Below are 24309 nucleotides of genomic sequence, written 5' to 3'. Positions count from 1 at the left end.
ACAATTCCATCCCTCCGGATTTTGTACAATAGCCTATTGTAGGGAACCTTATCGAATACCTTGCTGAAATCCATATACACCACATCAACGGTTTACTCTCATCTACCTGTTTGGTCACCTTCTCAAAGAACTCAATAAGGTTTGTGAAGCACGACCTTCCGTTCACAAAACGGTGCTGACATAAGAGACCAGGATATAGTATCAATTGCTAGTGAAGTAGCTGCTAATGGCAGGAGGCGATTTCGAGTTGTTGTCTGGGACAGATTCTTATTTCAAGTTGCCAGCGTGTCTGGCTGGAACCAAATCAGTGCCCTGGCCCCTTTGTCAGCGACAGAAGTTACATACTTCAGAGGTTTCACATCTTTACAAAATTTCCCCACCTAACCCTATTTGAAACAGTTTGATTCTAATTTTAATTCAGTCAGGAAGCTTAAGACAGTGTCTGCATAGCGATGTGTGAGAAGAAAAGGATTTACAAAAGCTTTACACTGAATTCCTAGCTGGGCAGGAAGCTTCAGGGCAGTGCATGCATACCTATGTGTAGGTAGATAAGAGTTTACTTCTACAAATTAAAGTCTCTGTATAGGAATCAAATGCAGATAAAAGACTTTAATTTATAGAAGTATAGAAATCAATGAGATGTTATCACATTAACATCTCACAGACAGTTTAACTGCAGGTCCATAACAGCGAAACATCAACAGTTACTTAGGGCTCTGAAACTATCTGTATAACAGTTACGTAAGTATTACTCACCCAGCTGTGAGCTGATGGTGGGGTAGAGAAGCTCTGAAGATAATATGGAAGTGTCAGTCCAAATTGCAACGTGCGCCAGGAAAATCACTATTCCCAACAAGAGGGAATCTTACCTTTGTCCCTCGACATTCAATGGTACCACCACCACAAAAATCCCCACAATCAACATCTTGGGTGTTTATCATTAACCAGAAAATGAACTGGGCTTGTCATACAAATACTGTGGCTATAAGGGAAAGTCAGTGGCCAGAAATCCTGCAGCAAATAACTCCACCAACTCTGTAAAGCCTGTCCACCATCACTGGAAACAACCATCCAGGGTCACTGGACTTGCAACTCCTTTTCTCCATAGATGCTGCCAGACCTACTGAGTTCCACCAGAACCTTGTTTTTCTTCGTGTTCACCACGTACAGGCACAAAGTAACGGAGTATAAAGGCATGCACACTACTTGCCTTAATAAGTGCAGCTTCATCAATATTTGAGAAGCTTGACACTACCCAGGAAAAAGCAGCCTGCTTGATTGGATACACATCCCCAAACATTCACTGCCTCCACCACAAACGCTTAGTAGAAGCATGTACCATTCCTAATTTAAGTGACAGGGCCAACACTTATTTCCCATCCCAATTTAACCTTAACAGGGCTACTTCTTTGAACCATTGCCATACACTTATTGTACACTGACACCACAATGTTGCTAGGAAAGGCACTCCAGAATTTTAGTCCAGTAACAGTGAAGAAGTGGCAATAAATTTCCAAGTAGGAACAGCAAGTGTTTTGAAGGGGAACTTGCTGGTGGTGATATACCATGCATCTTCCTTATTCTAGCAGACGGTAGTGGTTGTGGGTTTGGAAGGTGCTGGCTGAGGAGGCTAGGCAAACATCTGCAGTGCATCTTGTAATGTGCACCAAGGTAAAGTATCATCAATATGGAGGATAGAGCGAGTGCTGAAGGACATGGTACCAAACAGTTGCTTTGCTCTGAATGGCGTCAACTTTTCTGAGTGCTGTTGGACCTTCACTCACCTAGGCAAGAGGGAAATATCCCACACTTCTGACTGCAGATGGTGCAGGCTTTCAGCAAGCTACTTGTGCTCGAATCCCAGCCTCTGATTTACTTGTCACCACAGTACAGTTCAGTTCAGTTTCTGGTCCATGGCAATACCACTGCAAGTCACAAGACGATTATTAGATTCTCTCTTGGGAATGATCATTGGCCGATATTTTGATACTTGTCAGCCCGTATCTGGAAACTGACCACGTCTGGCCCTATTTAGATATGCACTATTTCAGCGCCTGAAGAGTCACAAATAATGCCGAATACTGCACAATATCAGTAAATATTCTCACTTCTTACATTACGATGGAGGTAAAGTCATAGATAAATAAGCTGAAGACAGTTGGTGGCTTGGATTCTACCTTAATGAACTCCCAGAGAGATGTCCTGGAGCCAAGATGACTGACCTACAACATTTTTGTAGTTTAAAAAAAATCATTTTTGTCAAAAGTTTAAAAATAGTTGTTATTATGAAGAAAATGTTGGTAGAAATCTTGAACTATAACTGGAGAATGATATAAAAAAACCCGATGTATTTTAAGACCTTATGAAATCAGCAATTATAATTCTTGAAAGCAGGATTGAGGGGTGCAGTTAAGAATAACTATTTGGTGAAAAACACTACTACTCACACGCCAAACAACAACACAACTGAATTAATGTTGCATTTGCCTTAAACTATGATTACTCAACATGGCATCAAATTTCACCCTTTCAGCAGAAACATGCCTTCTGCACTACATGGAACCCTTCAATGCACAAACCCAAAGTAGGTGTAGAAAAAAAAACTAACAGCAGCACCAATAATTTTACCCTGACTCAACCCACCTGTACGCTATTTTAAGGTCAGCAAAGAAATGCAGCTCACCACCAAGGCAAGATCCCTGACCAGAAAGCAAGTCACAGTCGTAACTAAAAAGAAAAATGTAGCCTTTTACTTATGACCACCAATGCTGTGGATCTCTGATTGCAAACATGAAAAATCCTTCAAAAATGGCAGGTATCAACAGGTTACTCATCAAGTTCAAAAGAAAACATTTTTGTTCATATCTAGATTATTGCAGATGTTAGCATTTCATTGGCTCCACCCTAAAAAAATGGTATGTGTAAACCAATATGCAACCACAGATAGATTATAACTGGACAAGTTTATGTTCCTGAGTGACACAATTCTCAGCATCTACAGAGAAGGTAGAACGTTTCATCATAAAACATGAAAGCAGCTGGAATGGTAGCATTATACAGTATAACAAGAAATAGATCTTAGTGATTATTGAAAGCACAGAACATCAATAAATTATACTCAGGTATGAACGAAAAAGTCAGAGATTTTCTATTGCACAATACATAGCCCAATAATTCTGAAAGTAGAAAGTGAACAACCTCGGCATTTGAAATTCTGTGAAAAGTTAAAGAACACCAAGTGACAGCAAAAAAATTTAAGTTGGAAGATCACTTTTAAAGACTTGATTATTGGATTGATAACTACTTATTGGCTAATGGGGTGCTTTTTTTAGGCTTAAGTACAATCCAACACTATCTGGTTCAATTTACCATTCTAATACAGCAGCATCATAGAGCATGGAAATTAGACCCTTCAATCCAACTAGTCCATGCCGAACATAATCACAAACTAAACTAGACCCACCTGCATGCACTTGGCCTACGTCCCTCCAAACCTTTCCAATTCATATATTTATCCAAGTGATTTTTAAACATTATAATTGTGCCCATGTCCTCAGAAAATTCATTCCACGTGCAAACCAGTGTGTAAAAAATTTGCCCCTCATGTCTTTTTTAAAATCTCTCTCCTCTCATCTTAAAAATGTGCCCCCTAGACTTGAAATCCTCCATGCTCGGGAGACGACAACTACCATTAACCCTATCTATACCCCTCATGATTTTATTAACTTCTCCAAGGTCACCTCCCAACCTCCTAAGCTCCAGTGAAAAAAATCTCGCCTATCCAGCCTTTCTCTACAATATAAACCTTCCACAGCCAGCAACATCCTGGCAGATATCTTCTCAACCCTAAACTTAAAATATCAAACGGAAAGCCACAATTTTTGATGTTCACTGACAACCTCATTATCCAATTCTATTCACTGCTGCATAGATAATGAAGCATGCAATAACATGTCGACAACATTTGGGCTTCGGCTGCTAAGTGGCAAGTAACATTCACGTTACACAACAATTATCTTCAAAACAATAGCTAACTAACCAACTCTGAATTACCATCACTGAATTTCCTACCATCAATACTCTGGGAAGAAAACATTAATGGAATGAGTCGTGTAAATAATTTGTTTGCAACAACAGTTGAAGAATTGGTATTCATGGCAAGTATCAAAGCCTTTCCACATTTTACAAAATACTATTCAGAAGTGTGATGGAACGTGTCTCATTTGCTTGTATCAGCACAGTTCCAGCAATCAAGATCACCACCATGGACAAAGCAAAGCAACTACTTGATCAGCATTCCATTCACCAAATAAATTATTCACTCCCTCCCGCACGGATGCACCAATTGTGCAATGTATGTACTAGCCAAAAAATGCATCACAGCCACCTATCAAGGCTTCTTGGACCTTCCAAATACTTGACGTCCTACACCAAGAAAACAAGGACATTAAATGCATGAATCCAAAGGGCTTCTCTAAGTACATTAAGGGCAAAAGAGAGTAATTAGGGAGAGAATAGGGCCCCTTAACGTTCAACATGGCCATGTAAGTGTGGAACCACAGGGGTCAGCTGAAATATTAAACAAATATTTTACGTTTTTTACTAAGGAGAAGGACATGGAATCTAGGGAACTTGGGAAAACAAATAGCAATGTTTTGAAAAGGGACAGAAGAGGAAATGCTGGAAGTCTTCAAACGCATAAAGGATGATAAATCCCCAGGGCCTGATCAAGTGTATCCCAGAGCTTTGTCAGAAGGGAAGAGATTTCTGGTGCCCCTGGTTGTCATTGACGCAAATATCGCAGCAAAGGTAAAGGTACCAGAAGACTGAAAGTCAGCTAATGTTAGACCATTATTTAAGAACAGGTGTAAGGAAAAGCCAGGGAACAACAGATCATTGAGTCTTCCGTCAGTGATGGCTAAGTTATTGGAGGGGATTCTGAGGGACAGGTTTACATGCATTTTGAAAGGCAAGGGCTGATTAGGGATAATCAACATGGCTTTGTGTGAGGTAATCGTGTTACAGTAGCTTGATTGAGTTTTTCAAAGAGGCAAAAAAGAAAACTGATGACGGCAGAGTGATAGATGTTGTCTAAATGGACTTCAGCAAAGCATTCAACAAGGTTCCACACGGTAGTCTGGTAGGTAAGGTTAAATCACATGAGGTTAAATCAGGGGAACTAGCCAATTGAATACTCAATTGGCTTGAAGGTAGGAGACACAGCAATGTGAAAAGATTGTATTTGGGACTGGAGGCACATAACCAGCAGTGTGCCACAAGGATAGGTGCTGGGTCCACTGTTTTGGTCATTTTGTATAAATGAGTTGAATGTGAATATAGAAGGCATGGCTAGTAGGTTGCAGATGTCACCAAAATAGATGGAAGGTGAAGATTATTCTCAGACTACAACTAGACCTTGGTCAAATGGGTCAATGGGCCAAGGGGGGAAGATGGAATTTAGTTTGGATAAATTTAGAACAATGTGAGCTGTTGCAATTTGTCGAGGCAAACCAGGGCAGGAGTTGTTCAGTTAACGGTAGGGCCCTTGGCAGAGTTTCTGAACGAACAGCTAGGGCTTCAGGTGTTTAATTCCTTTAAAGTGGAGCCAGACAGCCAAGATGGTGAAGGCGGAAATTTATGAGCAATGGAAACACTTCAAGTTAGAAATATGTTGGATGCAAAACAAGCATATTTCAATCATGAAAATCAAGCATACAAATCTAGGAAGACTTTGGGGATTAAAGAAATAGAGGTTAAATAAAAATGGAAAAAAATGAGGCAGGTTTATGGCAAATGTCAGGTGCAGAATACTGAACGTGCAGACAGAAATTATAAAAAAGGATACAAAGACAAAGATTAAGTATGAGAAAAAGCTCAGGAGGTAACAAAGGAACCCAAAACTTATTTAACATAAGTAAAAGGACAGTTAAGGAATGGTCTCAATTATAGGCAAAGATGAAATTTTCCAAGAGGCACAGGACATAACAGAAGCACTGACAGTGCACTCTGCACCTATCTTCACAAAGAGGATGAAGTTGATGTTGCAGTATAGGAGGGAATAAGTGAAAATATCGGATAAGACAAAAATAGATAGAAACAGTAGTACTAGATTGCATCAAGAAATAGGTGGACTGGTGAAATGAGTAAACATATGGCAGCTCCAACATAAAGTGGAAAAATATGAAGTGAGAAGCATTATGGAAAAGTAGTATAAATTTAAATAATATTTTAAGAGGGACACAAGAGGACTAGCATCTGGAGCGCACAGTAATAAATTTTTGAAGGCAGCAGAACAAGTTGAATAAGGAGTTCAGAAAACTATGGAATTTTTGGCTAAAAATAGGTATTGGAAAGACAAAGAAACCACATTAAATATGTACAAAAATCACTGGTTATGCCTAATTTGGAGCACTGTTTACAATTCTAGGCATCACACTTCAAGGCAGGAGATAGAGGAAATTTACAGAATGATACCAAGGATTAGAGATTGCAATTATGTAGAGAGATTGAGAAAAGGGGATTGTTTTTCTTCCACTAGAAGGTCAGGAGACAACCCACTGAATCCCGACTGTCAAATTATACTAAATATTTCAGAGATTTATTTTTTATAACTTGCGTATCACAGAAGTTGGGCAAATTTGGCAATATAAAAACAATGGGCATCTGTAGAATTGATAACCTATATCAATGAATACTGAGGTGCCCTTCTTTTTATCAAAAATGACTGAAGACAAACATTTTTCCTACCCTATTGTGAAGATTTGTTCAATTGTAGCGCTCTCTCTACAACTGATAATGTTACAGCTTCAAACTCAAATCCAGGACCAGAGTATACAATCAAGATGGACATCAGTACTGTACTGAAGATTTGTAGTCGACAGTGTCTTTCAGATTATAAATTTCTTGTTCAGCTGTTTCAAGTTAAATGTCACAATTTGAAGAAAACAGGAATTGTAGCCAATGTCTAACTTTTCACCAACACTAAACTATCATTTGCCATGTACAAATTTGCATTTACAATTTAAAAGCAATACAACACAGGTTAACCATTAAAATGCATATTCTCTGATATGCCCATATAACATGGCACAAACTAAACAAGATGAATGCCTTTTTTTCTCTCCTGTGACAAATAATATTTCTCTCAAGACTGCATCACAGTTAGCCTGCATTATTTGAAGATTACTACTGTTTCTTCTAGATTCTCAGAATCAATTCCAGCACTATGCTAAACAACCTAATATATAAAAAAGTAAGCATGCAAGGGAATTTGTATATGGCATATTTATTTGTAACATTATTTCCAGTGAATAACTAAATAACAATATACAGAAAATGTGTTTTGTTCCATATTTAGTGGATCTGTAATATTTGGCTACCACAGTTAATTTTAAATTTGGGAAGAAATAAAGATATTCTTCAGAAGTGTTTTTTGGGGGGAAAAAAGAGACAGACAGTCTAACTCTAAATCAACTACTCAAAGTTTAATTCATCAAAATCTAAACATCATGTGCAACAAAATGTAAACAAACACCTGATACAACAAGTGTCAACTTCGCTTCAACAGAAAATATTTTGTGCTTCCTGTAACTGCAATTTATCAACAAATATGTAATGCACAATGTCAAAAGTGTAGTTTTAAGTTATTTCAGTATTTATAAATAAAATTAAAAATGTACAGATAGAATGTTGATGCACAAAATAGCCATCAGTAATACCTTGAATAAACGTTTCAGGTGTTGCCAGTTGGTATCTTGAAGTGCATGCAGCTTTTCTACTGCTGAAATATGCCTCTACAAATTATGTATTCAGCACCTATCCATGCAGTTAAACTTCTGTCCAGAGCCAAATATTAAAAATTTATTCTAAAAGTGAAACAAGTTAATTAAATTTTATTGATAACTGAAAAACCAGGAGGTACAGATTAGAGGTAAGAGACAGCTGACAGAGGGCTTTTTGAAAAAGAGATAACAAGATGTAGATAATAAAGTGTGAAGCTGGATGAACACAAGCAGCATCTCAGGAGCACAAAAGCTGACGTTTCGGGCCTAGACCCTTCATCAGACAGGGGGATGGGGAGAGGGTTCTGGAATAAATAGGGAGAGAGGGGGAGGCGGACCGAAGATGGAGAGTAAAGAAGATAGGTGGAGAGGAGAATATAGGTGGGGAGGTGATAGGTCAGTCCAGGGAAGACGGACAGGCCAAGGACGTGGGATGAGGTTAGTAGGTAGGAAATGGAGGTGTGGCTTGGGGTGGGAGGAAGGGATGGGTGAGAGGAAGAACAGGTTAGGGAGGCAGAGACAGGTTGGACTGGTTTTGGGATGCAGTGGGTGGAGGGGAAGAGCTGGGCTGGTTGTGTGGTGCAGTGGGGGGAGGGGATGAACTGGGCTGGTTTTGGGATGCAGTGGGGGAAGGGGAGATTTTGAAGCTGGTGAAGTCCACATTGATACCACTGGGCTGCAGGGTTCCCAAGCGGAATATCAGTTGCTGTTCCTGCAACCTTCGGGTGGCATCATTGTGGCACTGCAGGAGGCCCATGATGGACATGTTATCTAAAGAATGGGAGTGGGAGTGGAAATGGTTTGCGACTGGGAGGTGCAGTTGTTTATTGCGAACCAAGCGGAGGTGTTCTGCAAAGCGGTCCCCAAGCCTCCGCTTGGTTTCCCCAATGTAGAGGTAGCCACACCGTGTACAATGGAGCTGGATGAACACAGCAGGCCAAGCAGCATCAAAGGAGCAGGAAAGCTGACGTTTTGGGAAGGGTCTAGGCCCGAAATGTCAGCTTTCCCGCTCCTATGATACTGCTTGGCCTGCTGTGTTCATCAGCTGTACACCTTGTTATCTCAAATTGTCCAGCATCTGCAGTTCCTACTATCTCTGGGACATTTTGAAAACTTGTTTTTCCACCCAGATGGAATTTGGGACTTACTGCCTGAAAGGGTATTAGAGGCCAAAACCCTCATAACATTCATACATACTTGTGATACAAAGGCACACAATGCCATTGGTTAAGTGTTTACGCAAGGCAGAATGAAAATCAAAAATGCAAAATCATGTTCAAAGATAGGAGCTGAAAACAAGAATCAATCAGATAAGGGATGACTACAATTCAAACTGCAGTTAAGCATTTGAAATATAGGAGGTCCAAAAATGTTCATTTGGTAAACATGCATGAGTAACCAGTCAGAAGCAGTGAACAATTTTAAAATTTATATCTTTGACAAAATGCAATCATGAAGAAAAATCCCCATGTTATATCCAGACTAACCCAACCTTGAGATACATCCAGGTTCTTATAGCAAATCCAGGGAAGTGAATCAGTCCTACGAATTTCCTACAGTTATCAGGCTTGGGCCATCAGAAGACACCATTCCAATCTCTGGGGTGATTTACCATCATACGCCATCTTGAAGTAAGATCTCACGTTAACTTATTGGTAAATGAACAAGATGAAGTCATAGTTACTTACAATGATCCTCCCTCCAACTAAGTAAGTGAACAATGAGGCTATATTTTCCAAATATCATTTTTCTTAAAATATCATGCAGTTTCATGAATGCTTTGACAACCATGGGAACCTAATTAAACGTACATCTTGAAAATTAAAAATGGTTCTACACCCTTATCGTGAGTCTCCAAACGCTACTGATGACTCCACCACTCCTGTCCACTTCTATTCCTTTTGACCTCTCCCACACGCTTCCATCAGACAAAAGATATGATGTGAAAACACAGACTAACAAATTCAAGAACAGCTTCTTTCCAGCTGTTATCAAACTTATGAAGGGACCTCTCATAGTAGACCTGATGTTTTTTGCACTTCCTCTGTAGCTGTAACATAATATTCCGCATTTATATTCTATTACCTTGGTGTAATCATGTAAGGTATGACTTTCCTGGATACCATACAGAACAATACTTTTGACTGTATCTTGGTACACATGACAATAAAAACCCAAAACGGGCTCCAACCCCAGGTCACTTCCAAAATGCCCTTCTTTATTCCCATCCACCCAAGTACCATGAGAAGTTAGAAGTTTCAGATATCTGTCCCTTCCAAGCTCAGCCTCCCCTGCAAACTTCTTATGCTCAGCAATTTTAACCTCCATCATCATGCTCTCTCCCCAAGCAATTCTTTTTAAAGCCACCTAAATCACTGCCACAATGGAAACTCTTCAACCCACACTGTCAAACACTTTCTTGATCTCCAAATAAAGCAGTTTGTCTATTTCCATGAAGACTTTAAGTGACTAAAACAAAGCCATCTCTGATCAACTCAGATCCTTGTATAACTCCACCTGCATTCCCCTTCCAACTCTAAGTTCTTTGGTGTCCACGCCTGCAAAAAGACTTCCCTCCAATTCATTTAGAACTGCACTCTCAAAATTCCATATGTCCAGCCTTTGACCCTTCAATCAACACAACACCACAGAAGTCAATTTCTTTAACCGTACCCACTGAACCCATGATGCCACAAATGCAACTAAAACTATGAAACAGAGATAATGGGAACTGCAGATGCTGGAGATTCCAAGATAATAAAATGTGAGGCTGGATGAACACAGCAGGCCAAGCAGCATCTCAGGAGCACAAAAGCTGACGTTTCGGGCCTAGACCCTTCATCAGAGAGGGGGATGGGGGGAGGGAACTGGAATAAATAGGGAGAGAGGGGGAGGCGGACCAAAGATGGAGAGTAAAGAAGATAGGTGGAGAGGGTGTAGGTGGGGAGGTAGGGAGGGGATAGGTCAGTCCAGGGAAGACGGACAGGTCAAGGAGGTGGGATGAGGTTAGTAGGTAGCTGGGGGTGCGGCTTGGGGTGGGAGGAAGGGATGGGTGAGAGGAAGAACCGGTTAGGGAGGCAGAGACAGGTTGGACTGGTTTTGGGATGCAGTGGGTGGGGGGGGGGGAAGAGCTGGGCTGGTTGTGTGGTGCAGTGGGGGGAGGGGATGAACTGGGCTGGTTTAGGGATGCAGTAGGGGAAGGGGAGATTTTGAAACTGGTGAAGTCCACATTGATACCATATGGCTGCAGGGTTCCCAGGCGGAATATGAGTTGCTGTTCCTGCAACCTTCGGGTGGCATCATTGTGGCAGTGCAGGAGGCCCATGATGGACATGTCATCAAGAGAATGGGAGGGGGAGTGGAAATGGTTTGCGACTGGGAGGTGCAGTTGTTTGTTGCGAACTGAGCAGAGGTGTTCTGCAAAGCGGTCCCCAAGCCTCCGCTTGGTTTCCCCAATGTAGAGGAAGCCGCACCGGGTACAGTGGATGCAGTATACCACATTGGCAGATGTGCAGGTGATAGTTCTTTAAGGACCGCAACTTTCCCCCCACGGTGATCGAGAACGCCCTTGACCGCGTCTCCCGCATTTCCCGCGACACATCCCTCACACCCCGCCCCCGCCACAACCGCCCCAAGAGGATCCCCCTCGTTCTCACACACCACCCTACCAACCTCCGGATACAACGCATTATCCTCCGACACTTCCGCCATTTACAATCCGACCCCACCACCCAAGACATTTTTCCATCCCCTCCCCTGTCTGCTTTCCGGAGAGACCACTCTCTCCGTGACTCCCTTGTTCGCTCCACACTGCCCTCCAACCCCACCACACCCGGCACCTTCCCCTGCAACCGCAGGAAATGCTACACTTGTCCCCACACCTCCTCCCTCACCCCCATCCCAGGCCCCAAGATGACATTCCACATTAAGCTAGGTTCACCTGCACATCTGCCAATGTGGTATACTGCATCCACTGTACCCGGTGCGGCTTCCTCTACATTGGGGAAACCAAGCGGAGGCTTGGGGACCGCTTTGCAGAACACCTCCGCTCGGTTCGCAACAAACAACTGCACCTCCCAGTCGCAAACCATTTCCACTCCCCCTCCCATTCTCTTGATGACATGTCCATCATGGGCCTCCTGCACTGCCACAATGATGCCACCCGAAGGTTGCAGGAACAGCAACTCATATTCCGCCTGGGAACCCTGCAGCCATATGGTATCAATGTGGACTTCACCAGTTTCAAAATCTCCCCTTCCCCTACTGCATCCTTAAACCAGCCCAGTTCATCCCCTCCCCCCACTGCACCACACAACCAGCCCAGCTCTTCCCCCCCACCCACTGCATCCCAAAACCAGTCCAACCTGTCTCTGCCTCCCTAACCGGTTCTTCCTCTCACCCATCCCTTCCTCCCACCCCAAGCCGCACCCCCAGCTACCTACTAACCTCATCCCACCTCCTTGACCTGTCCGTCTTCCCTGGACTGACCTATCCCCTCCCTACCTCCCCACCTACACCCTCTCCACCTATCTTCTTTACTCTCCATCTTCGGTCCGCCTCCCCCTCTCTCCCTATTTATTCCAGTTCCCTCCCCCCATCCCCCTCTCTGATGAAGGGTCTAGGCCCGAAACGTCAGCTTTTGTGCTCCTGAGATGCTGCTTGGCCTGCTGTGTTCATCCAGCCTCACATTTTATTAAAACTATGAAACTCTCACTTTCATCTATTTTTTAGTCTCTTCTAATCAACCTGTTCAGGAATGTTATTACACACCTCTGATGCAAGTGGGCCTTGACCTGGGCCTCCCACTCCAGGGGTAGAGACACTACCATTGCACTACAAGGGATCACTTTGGTTATTGCTCCAATATAGGCCTCAACTCCATTCCCTTAAGTCTAAGGGATGTGAATGTGAACTGACATGGCACAAAACTCGTTTAACAATTCACTGCTAGATTTGGCTGGAACATATGAGTTAGTACTGGGTCCAGCTTCTTCAGCTAAAACTGCTTACTTCCAAAGCATTTTGAATGCAAGTATAACCTCCTGGCTTCAGAATTAATGGTTATAAATCCCTTTAACTTACTTCCAACAAGTAGCAATAAGATTTTCTAAACCTTGAAAGATCATGAAAGATTGAGAACATCCAACCAGCTATCTCTGCGACTTTCCTCCCTTCCATTGCCTTCCTGGGCCTTCAAATTCCATTTATTTTCAAAAATCCTTATACATTTTGCTGCTGCTCAATCTGTGCCCACTATTCACATGGCTCCCTGCTGAAATCCTCAAACCAAGTCTTCACCCCTGCCAAGTGTGCCAAACAAAAAAAAGACCAGTCATAAATGGCATTCAACATGACTGATAAAGTAATCTACCCCTTCACTCAAAACATTAACTATTTCTCTTTCCACAGACGCCGTCAGATCTCTACGTTTCTCTAGCATTGGGTATTTGGTACAGATTTTCCGCATTAGTGGGACTTGTAGCATTTTCCCATTCCCTTTTGTCTGTTGTGAACAACCTTTGACAGTTATCCAGACCATCCTCGTCCAATATCTCTCCATCATCTAACACCATGGCTGACTCCATTCCCAGCTATCAAATTCTAGAATCAAAAGAATCTATCCTTGCACACCTTACTATTTCTCATACATCTGTCCCTTTGAGATGATCAGAAAACACCAGCAATCACTCACCTGTTACAACTCACTGGGGTAGTACTTTGGAAATCAAGCCCTGCCATTCCAAAAGTTGTCACTAGTATTAGAGGGCGTATAACATATGTAAAATTTCCCCCCAGATTACCACAGAGCAGATTTCTGTACTAAACAAGACAACTGACATATTAAAATTAATTTGACTCTAGCCACAAGTAAACAGTTATAAACCATCAGCATAATTCCAATTAAAACTCTAACACACACACACACACAGGATGGGTTCATGGGCAGAGTAAGGAGAAAACAAAGTCATCTTTGTCCCAGGTACTGTTGTTAAGATGATTCCTGATTTTCCTGCTTGCTATCAATACACTCGTCTTCTTTCTCTGATTGCTTCCACTGGTTGCCTTGTGTTCTCAACCACTCAAAGTCTGACTTACCAGTTAAAAATCACATTGTACAACAATTGTTGCAGACATCATAAATTGGTTTTCTTCAAATCTACAGCAAGAGTTTTGACTGTAAAAAAGACTACTCCCAAGTTAGGTACAAGCTGAATATTTCACTCTTGCCCTCTATCTCTCTATAACTTGTTCCTAGCTCCAAGCTGTTCAGTTACCCACAAATCAAGCTCAGTTGTTGGCAGGCCAAAAGTCTCCATCATTAACAATTGCCATTAGTCAGTCAATCAATACTGATAAGTGAGTGTCCCAAAAGTTCACAAAAACAGGAAGTTGCTCCAATTTTGGAATCAAGAACAGAAGAACAGTATGTTATTTTAATGGAGAAAAAGTGCAAAAGCCTGCAAATCAATGTGACTAGAAGGTTTTTTTTTAATGAAAGCATGTACATTGACGCAAAAAGTAGTCAGAAGGCTAATGGAATGTTGACCCTTATTTCAAGGAGTATTGGAGTACAAGAGCAGGGCAGGTTTTTTTTATTATTATCATTTCATTGAAAGCAGTACAAAGAAGGGTCACTAAGATGATCCAAGCATGGAGGGAATGTCTTATGAGCAAAAGTTACCCAAGCTTAGATGAATGAGCAGTGATCTCATTTCAACATATAGAATTCAGCACGACTTGTTTTCAAAATGGTTATTTCCCCTCATGGGAGAGTCTCAGACCAGAAGGCAGAAGGGGCATCAATTTAAGACTGAGGTGACCACAACTTTTTCTCTCAATCTTTGGAACTCCTTAACACATAGCTGTGGGAGCAGACTCCTGACGCACATTTAAGGCTGAGATAGACAGTGGGGAAATCATTGGCACAGGAAAATGTAGGAAAGTTGGATTAGCCATGAAAGGCGAAACAGGGTCGAGGACCCAAACATCCTACTCCTGTTCCAATTTCTTATGGTCTAACCGACTTCTTTTTGCCAGCAAAAGTTGCATTAGTACACTCACTCAGCTCCAAATCATCTGTAACTCTACAGTTACTGCTTGTACAAGAAGTTGTTTGCAATGATACCTGGCATGGGTATCAGGTTATTTGCTTTCCAAAATTACATCCACTCTTTCACCACTTTTAAAACAGTTCTCTCATTTCTGTCCACAGTTTAAATACAAAAAAAGTCACAAAATATAAAGACACAGTCCTTACACTTGCTAACGATACCCAAATCAGTCTCTCAATCTCTCAACTGTCAATAAATCAGAGTGCTTGCTTGTGTAACTTCTAGTAGCAGATAAGCAAAAAGATCCTCTAAGTACAAAGCCATTTTCTTCATTATAAACTTCAGTCTCCAGCTGATAATTACAGTAAAGATAATGAAAGTATGGCAGGGTTAGTGTCTACAAACTTGAGTTGCTAAAGCAGTAAAAGGAAAGCATCAAAATCACTGTATATTAATGCACTTAAGAATCTCAACAAAGCAGTTATGTTGTCAGCTCAAAAAGAAATAGAGATTTTCTTTTGATAGCCATAGGAGATGTTGCTGCATGATGAGAAAGGCTTGAATCTGAATATTGAAAGATACGTTCAAGGGTCAAAAGACAAAGTTAGAAAAAGATGATGGGGTTGCTCTGTAAATTAAGATTACTAGCATCCAGATAAATGGATAAAGCTTTTCCTTATGTTTGCACTCCCCCTTTTGCCAATTATTTAAATACATGTCCTCTACCTCTTTATCCTTTCCCCAAATGAAATTTAGCACACTCAATCTTTTCTGCCACCTTCAGTGATTTACGCATTTTTAGAAGATGCGATCTTCATTTTTTTTTTAATTGTCAAGACTAGTTTTTATTTATTATAATTTTTTTTAAATTGAATTCAAATTTCATAATCTGCCATGATGGGATTCCAGCCTGTGAACCTCAAGGCATCAGCCTAGAGCTCTGGGTTACCGGTCATTATTTCACTAATTCATGATTTAAAAAGTTTGTAACATTGCAGTAACAGAAACTTAGTACAGGATTCTGGGCAGTCATTGTGCTTTAAAGGGTATCCTTAAAATTGTTCCTCCCTTAACTGCAAATTAAAGCTGAACTAGCAACAGTGAGATATGTTATATGTACATATCGTACTTTTCAATATGCATTAGAAGACTGACGCCAAAGTAAGGACAAAAACTATAAAGTAGATTGAAAGAATAAAAAGGCAATCCGAAATACAGTATATTTTAACAAAGGACTAAAATAATGCTTGAAGTGAATGAAACATGGATTGTAGGTATGGCTAATCAATAACCAATTGGTAATAAAAAGGCTGGGATAACAAATTGTGGGGCTGGATGAACACTGCAGGCCAAGCAGCATCTTAGGAGCACAAAAGCTGACGTTTCGGGCCTCGACCCTTTATCCCCAAAACCTCAGCTTTTGTGCTCCTAAGATGCTGCTTGGCCTGCTGTGTTCATAAGATGCTGCTTGTTCATCCAGTCCCAGACTTCGTGATTTTGGCTTCTCCAGCATCTGCACATCCCATTATCTCTGATCACAGAATTAAAAAAGGCTTTTAGTTTTGAGGTAATGAACCACATTTGCAGGAAAGTCTTCATTTACGAACTGACATAAATTGGTAGGGATCTTTTCCAAAAGTTGATGAGGCCATGCTCAATCAAAGCAGTGTGTGCAATATGTCAAGTGATACGATTATAATGTGCCAATTCTCAGTACACAAAACCACTGAGGTTAGGCATGTGCACGGAAAAATGCTTATTTTACAAACATTGCAATATGTTTTTAAAACATTAGTGGTAACCCCCTAGTGATAAGTGGGTGCTGCAGCATGTTATGACACTTATGTTGCAAGTTAATCACACCTCTTCTAAACAATTTGGAAGGCTTACAGTTCAGATTACCAATACTTTATTAGTAAAAGTGAAGATTTAATAAACAGCAATTCCAATAAAAGTCGCAGCTAAGTACAGTGGATGCACTTAGCCATTATACCCGAGGTTCGACGAACTGGGAGTAACTACAGCTAACTTTGCGACATTTTAAGATATTCGCAGATTTACAGTTCAACATTTTTTAAAAAGTATTTCAAATTAGGGAGGCTGCAGTGTAGGAGTGAATTCATGGCCGTCTGTTGAACAACATCCCAAAACTAAACCACTGGGCACGGCCTTAGAACTAGGCGCGCCCCAAACCCAAACTGTTTCATTTGACGAGAGTAGAGAGAGGAAAAAGATTTCCAGGAACTATTCATCCTAATGAGTTACTGTATCGTAAAAGAAATAGTCATTTCAAAGGTTAAAGTATTTCTTGGACTGGGCTGTGGTCAGAAAAGAAGCAGATAAAGAGGCCCGTGTGTTGGGATATGCGGAATGAAAAGGAAAAAGAAACTGCAAAAAAAATTAGCATTAGTTTTAGCTGCAAGATCTTCTATTCAGGACTGGCTGGAAACAGTCACTCACTGTCACTCACCCACTCCATATTTCTCCTTTTTGCTGGGAATCCAGCGCGTCATGGTTGCGTTTAAACTTCCTTGAACTTGCGAGTGTTTTTTTTCCACCAGTTTTTCCTCATTTCTCCTGGAAACTCCAGGCCGCCATTTTCCACAGGAGGAGAGAGAAAGTTCCAGTCATGTGTCTCGAGCGTCACCGATCATCAAACTCCCAACGGTCACAGAGTTTCCCAAAAAAAACTTCCCAGCCAGTCACCGCCTCGATGTCCGAGCTCCTGCCGGTATGTTCCCCTGCCCAAAGCCTTGTTACAGAGTTACTTAGTTAGTTAGCACAGTTTATTTTTCTTCCAAGACAAACCAGCTTCCAGTGGCGCGCTACCCACACACCAGGGATTGTTCGGGAGTGTGAGACGGTTATGCAATCCGTTTTGCCTTTTGTTCGGGAAGTTTGCACTGCGCCTTTGACAATCCCACTTGCCTGTTCTTGTTACTTATCTCGAATCGTCTGCACGGCCGCAGGCCGTTCGGCCCAACCAGTCCATGCTTCACTCCAGTCCATTCCTTCCACCTTTCCTCACTTAATTCTTATACTTAAAACAACATAAGTATTCAGAATCCTGAAATTATAACAGGAAGTCCCCAGCAGTTTGGCAGATCTGTAGAAAGAGATACGTATAAGTAACATTTCAGGTCTCTGCGACCTTTCATTAAACGGAGTTTGAAACGCTGTTTTTCACTGCCGCTTCCAGATCAGCTGAGCATTTTCTGTTTGATTCAATCCAGCGCCCCTTTATTTTCTTTTAATATACTGAACCACTTTCCCTAAAATATGCCTTTAGTGCATATTCTGAAGAAGGGTCCCGACCCGAAACGCCAGCTTTCCTGCTCCACTGGTGCTGCCCGGCCTGCTAGGTTCCTTCAGCTCAACACCTTGTTACCCGACAGTATATTATTTGCTTTACACACTCCATGTGGTAGCAAGTTCCACGTTCTCGCGTCTAGGTAAACAAGTTTCTTTCAAATTGCCTTTCTTTTGGTCACTCACATGCATGACCTCGAACTCTTCCTCAAAGGTTTTGTGTCTACAAACCTTCTGAGAGTTGAGAGTCATAGTAGAGCTGTACAGCATGGAAACAGACTGCCCGGTCCAACTTGTTTTTTGTTTGAAAATAAAATACTTTATTCATAGAATATACAAAAAAAAACACATTTATACTGGGTTAGACTGCCTAGTCCAACTCATCCAGGCTAACCAGATATCCTAAATAAATCTAGACCTGTTTGGGCCATATCCCTCTAAACCCTTCCTATTCAATATGCCTTCTAAATGTTGTAACTGTGCCAGCCCCCACCACTTCCTCTAGCAGCTGATTCAATACACGCACCACTGTGTGAAAAAAAAATGCCCCTTAGATGCCTTTTAAATCTTTCCCCTCTTCATCTTAAACCTATGCCTCCAAGTTTTGGACTCATGCCCCCTGGGGAAAAGGCCTTGTCCATTCACCCTATCCGTGCCCCCGACGATTTTGTAAGGTCACTTCTGAGCCTCCGAGACCTGTTTATTAGGTCATGCTTCAGCCTTTTCCTTTCAAGAGAAAATAAATTTTCTGTTAATCCCATTATCATCAAACAAAATAACTCTTGACAATAGTAGATTTTTTTCCCCCTCAAATGGCCTAAAGCTAACAGAAAACTAAACCAAAAAAGGAAAAATTTATGAACATAAATAATACTATTCACACCCATCCACATTGCCCTCCAATACCTTGGGTGCATGCCAGAGAAAGCCTGTCGACAGATACTCCACAGCCACCTAGGTACAGATAAGCCTGAAAGAAATAGGCAGGCAACAAATGCAACTGCTCCCAAAGGAGTGCCTATTTTGTATAAAACCAAGAACTGCAGATGTTGGAAATCTGAAATCACCAAAAAAAAAAGCAGGAGTGGAGAGAAAGCAGTGTCAATATTTCAGAAGCTCAGTGGGCCATTTAGCCTATTCTTATGCATGTGTTTCTTATGTTCTTAGGAGATGAACTACTTGGATAAATATCCATCAACACAGTCTATTCTATCCATGCTCCCAACGTGGCCTCCTCTGCATCAGTGAGACCAAGTGGACATTTAGGGACCATTTTGTAGAGCATCTGCTCTGTGTACATGACAAACAACAACACCTTCTGATCAACAACAATTTTAGCTCCCACTCCCACCCGATGTCCATCTGGGCCTCCTCCAGTGTCACAGTGACACCACCTGCAAACTGAAGGATCCTATAGCTCAATACCCTAAATGTGGAATTCACCAGTTTTAAAATCTCCTCATCCTATGTCCAACCCTCCCTCTCACCCCCACTTCCTTAACCTGACACCATCCATCCATTTACTCTCCCGGCTATCTGCCCCTCCCACCTCACTGACCAATCCCCACCGCCCCCTACCTGCATTCACCTATCACCAACCTACTTACCTTGCCCAGCCCCACGCCTCCTTATTTATTTCTGAGCTCCCTTCCTCCTCCCTATTTCTGAAGAAGAGTCCTGACCCAAAACATTAACTTTCCTGCTCCTCTGATGCTGTGCTCCTCCAGTTCCACTGTCATATTGTAAAGTAAAGTAACATTTGTGAATTTTGATAATTGTGAGAATTTTAATTGTGCAGAGTGACCGGTGTGAATTTGGCATTGGCAGTTGCAAGTTTGTGTGGATTTATCTGATATATTTTAGTAAGATAGCTATGTAAAATAAATTACTAAAATGTGCTCACAAATGAATTGCTGTTTTTCTTGGTCCTAATGAGTCAGATTTTAAATGTGATTTGTATTAAATGCATTTAAGATAATTGCAAAGAACTTTAAACTTTCTCCAAGTGAGTTTTTAATATCTGGATCATTCTAGCATGGCATTGAATTAGAATCCTAAAAGGCTGAACAAATGGAAGATATCCTAGAGAAGAAGAAATGGGTAATCAACAGCAATGTAATGACAATGAAGATAAGCATCCAAGACATTGACCAAGTGTGTCAGTCAAGAGAGAATAACACACCAAAAGTCATGGAGCATGAATAGCCAGAGTGACTCCCATTGAAACCTTCCATGGTGAATGAGCTGCTTTTAGACTTCTTTTAATTGTTTAACCTATTATTGGTAATATGGCAAGTTGTCCCCACATAATGCAAAGGACAAGTGGATGTTATAGTTTTGCAGTTCTTGACGTTTTCTGCACTGGATAAATATCTAGTTATCCTTCTGAGTGGACGCATGGTAATTTTCAGTGAAACCACTTTAAAGTATCTGCATATTACATGTCAGGGGAAAAAAGCAGCAGTGAAATCATGCACTAACCTTGTATGGTGCTACAATTATGTAGCTGTTAAAGCTGCAAACAGAATGTCAAATCCAAGTCTTAGTTAGTGAAATCTACCATGATAGTCCAGCAGATTGAGAGGAGCCCTGAGGAATCTATTTGAACCTCACATCATTGGTAACCCTTTAATATTGCTGAGTGGGCAGAGACTGAAAAGTCTATGCTTAAGCAGCCTGGCAAATGGCATCTAAACTGTCAAAAAGGCCATTTGAGCAGCTTTTCTTATCATACCACGGTCATCTGAGAGACAGAACATGTGAATTGCACATTGTACATCTCCCAATATGAATGGCAATGTGCTCCCTTGAAAAACCGATGGACATAATTAAGAATTCCCTCCTGAGATGTGTGGGACTGTCACTGATTCCACTGTCACTCAAGGTGGAGTTTGATGTGGAATGATATGTGATGCCAGTCCCTGACTTAAACCTTGCATGCCATATGATGTGTCTGTGCTGTCCACAGTAAGTTGTGAATCCTTGGCTGCAATCCAGAACTTCATGCTTCAAAGATTTGTGATGGCTGAAACAATCTGCAGTTAAGAATTTGGTTGCTCATCAGAGATATGTAGCCTGGTTAGAGATGAAAAAACTGCTTTCATCCTTGATATGTTTGAAGTGGCTAATTATCTCTCACGTAAATGCCATTTGACCACGTCTAACAGTCAAAATGTCAATACCACAGCAGACATTTTAAGAGTGCAAGTGACAAATGTGCAATGTTATCTACAATAATGTGTCACCCGAGCCACCTTTGTGGCCTCAATATTTTTTTTTCCTCTCCATCCCACTTAATCTCAGTGCAGTCCCAGATTTTCTCCACTATAGGAGTAGAAGTCTGATCTTCAGTAACCCCCACTGGTCTTGACCCTTTCAGCTTAATTATGACAAAAATTTCGTACAATAAGACAAAGGAAGGAATTATGAAAATGTATGGATGGAGCAGTGAATGGTGATGCAGGAGAGATGGTGAGGTATCCTAAGTGATAAAATAGGAAGTGCCAAGATTGGAAGTATCAGCAGATTGGGAGGATGAGCCATTGAATAGATAAAATGCATACAATAGTGACAGTTGCAATCTATGTGCTGTGGTGTGATCCATGACAGATTTAGAATGAATGGCGGCCTTGTGAGTGTGAGGTAACAGTGACAAAATGCTGGCACGCACTTTTGTGAAAGACAGAAGATTATGAACATTCATCCTACTATGCAGTGTTCTATTTAACTTGGGAAACAAGTTAACTGGTGTTATTCCCTGCATCCAGGCTAGCTGGATCTGATGTCATGTTCTCCTTTGGATGCCTAACGTAAAGGAAAAGTCCTCTTCTCCCCAGCCCTGCCTATAACCAACTCCAGGTCCTTGTTCACAAAGTGGAAAGCATCAATGATCTAGACACATGCACTTAGGTTCCTTTACTCCTGCAAGTCCCTGATAGAGTTCAGCCAGTATCTGGTGGCAACCTTTGCTTGGGACAATTACTTTTACTCCCCATAATACAGTGCTATCCTCGAGAGTGACCTGGTCTCGCTGGATCAAGAAAGATTTCATTTCTGGTTGTGAGGGCCCTTTTGTTTCCCCATCATTATCAGCTGTTTTAATTTTGCCAGGACCAGATCTTTTTGCATCCACTGTCTAATACTTTCATTCCCAACAATGATGGGAAGGGTGTCCAGAAAATTTATTTTGATTGGTTCTGATTTATGTGTTACCAAGCAATTTAACTGTTCCAAGCCAGATATAGGTGGGTTTTCCAGGGCATGCACTCTCCTGGAAGTCATGTTATGAGCTCTTTTACTAAATTCAGGCCTACTGGGCTCTTTTGCTGCCTCGAGTCTGCATATCAGCAGCAATTACAGTAGCTTCCTGGCAAGGATACTGAAGAAAACATTAACCATTTGGCAAGGCTTGTCTTTGTTTTGGGATTTTGCTATGAGCCAATATAGAGTCCCTCTGTTGAAGATGTGGCCTGAATGAGGCGATGTAATTTATTTTCCTCAAGTGGTGTCCCCCAAGCTCAGTCAGCCTGGCAAGGCTGAATACTTCCACTGGCTTGCCTTGTAGCTCATATGTTCCACTTGCCACATTTTCGAATGACAAAGCTTGTTTGAGTTCCAGTTGGGCTTCAGCTAGTAGTTGCTTCTGTACAGTTACATCATTGATCCCACATACCAAATGATCATCCAGCATCTAATTAATGGTTAAACCAAAGTCACATGCCTCTGCCAGTCATCTTAACCTCGTCAAAAATGTCAAATCGTACTAAACTCAGCTGATGACAACCTCATACATCCTAGTTGCTTTGGAACAGGGCTCCCGGTGAAACCTGAATGAAATTCAAGTGTGAACATCAACAATTAGAGAGAAAGAGTAAGCAATTAAGACTGTTGTGGTGCAGTAGTAGTGTTCCTACCTCTGGACTAGCAGGCCTGGTTTCAAGTCTCACCTGCACCAGGTGTGTAGTAACAACTCTTAAAAAAGTTGAATACAAAATAAAGGATAAAAAGAGTAAGCAACTGTTCTTGCTGCTGTCAGATTTTCAGTAACTAAGGATTTTTGAACAGACAACTGAGAGCAGGTGCTTCTATGCCAACTAGAAGAAAAGGATAACAGAGTGCTAGTGAGAATGAATTCCTTTCTTCAAAGGAATAAAGATTTTTGTGAAGTGTTGGAGTTTATTATCAGAACATGGAGTGGAAGGGATTTTGTTTAGAAGGACGCTGGAAGACTTACTCTAGCAGGGCAGGGAGAAGGAAGTCTATTCATTTGCCAATAGATATGTAAGACCTAAGGCCAGTTATTGGCTGAAAACTTGCCAAAACATATTTATGTGGCAGGGGATTTCAGTTATTTTAAATAACACCTTTTCAGTGTTTAATTTGTTAGTTCCCTCCTGAGTAATATTTATTTGCTTCATAGATAGTAGGAACTGCAGATGCTGGAGAATCTGAGATAACAAGGTGTAGGGCTGGATGAACACAGCAGGCCAAGCAGCATCAGAGGAGCAGGAAGGCTGACATTTTGGTTAGTCCATTTGTTCCAGAAGAGTTTTAAAAATGAAATCTTACATGATTATTTGCCTTAGTCACTGGGAAATTTATTTTTCTTTTAAAAGTTATTGGTTTGTACAGAGGATTGTAATACCTTGATCTGTTTCCTGAGATTTAAAGAGCAGGTATATTTCAAGCTGAAACTATATAAGGTACACCATTGATGCAATCAGTCCTTATTTCTTAATTCTTCCTTCACTTCTCTCATTCAGAACCACACACATTTACTTTATTTTCTCAAGGTTTTATTTAATATGTTTGATACTTCCCTTTTTAATATTTTGAACTAATTTTGATAAACAGTCAAATAAATGTTGCTAATGATTATGATTGATAACATCGTCATTTTACTGACTTAAAGGATCCTGGAAAAATCTGGGCGCTTTGTGTTCCAAGACTGCATAATTACAAACTACTACACTTATACGAGAAGAAAAATCACCATTTTCTGAATAACTAATGATGGATAACATATATGTGGCTGTCATATCCTAACGTCAAAAAGTCCACTTGCATTGTCTACATGCCTCCTGAACACAAACCTCAAAAATATGAGATTGAGAAAGGTTGTCATATGATTCTGAGAAGACCTCACAAACAGTAACACTCCCAAATAT

General features: G+C 41.2%; 2 protein-coding genes across 4 annotated transcripts in view; one reads left to right on the top strand and one right to left on the bottom strand.

The window, feature by feature from the left end:
- Positions 1 to 17728, bottom strand: part of dock1 (dedicator of cytokinesis 1) — a 562483-nt gene extending 544755 nt beyond the window's left edge. For both annotated transcript variants that reach the window (XM_048551079.2, XM_048551080.2), the window contains exon 1: positions 17304 to 17728. In XM_048551079.2, coding sequence (XP_048407036.1) covers positions 17304 to 17346 — 43 coding nt within the window. In that variant the 5' untranslated portion in view covers positions 17347 to 17728. The remainder of the gene's footprint in view (positions 1 to 17303) is intronic.
- The window catches only part of c20h10orf90 (chromosome 20 C10orf90 homolog), a 377977-nt gene that overhangs the window by 96789 nt on the left and 256879 nt on the right, over positions 1 to 24309 (top strand). The window lies entirely within an intron of this gene.

Source organism: Stegostoma tigrinum, chromosome 20, assembly GCF_030684315.1.
Source record: "Stegostoma tigrinum isolate sSteTig4 chromosome 20, sSteTig4.hap1, whole genome shotgun sequence".
Lineage (NCBI taxonomy): Eukaryota > Metazoa > Chordata > Chondrichthyes > Orectolobiformes > Stegostomatidae > Stegostoma > Stegostoma tigrinum.
Note: the sequence above shows the minus strand (reverse complement) of the source record. Positions and strands in the feature narration are given on the sequence as shown.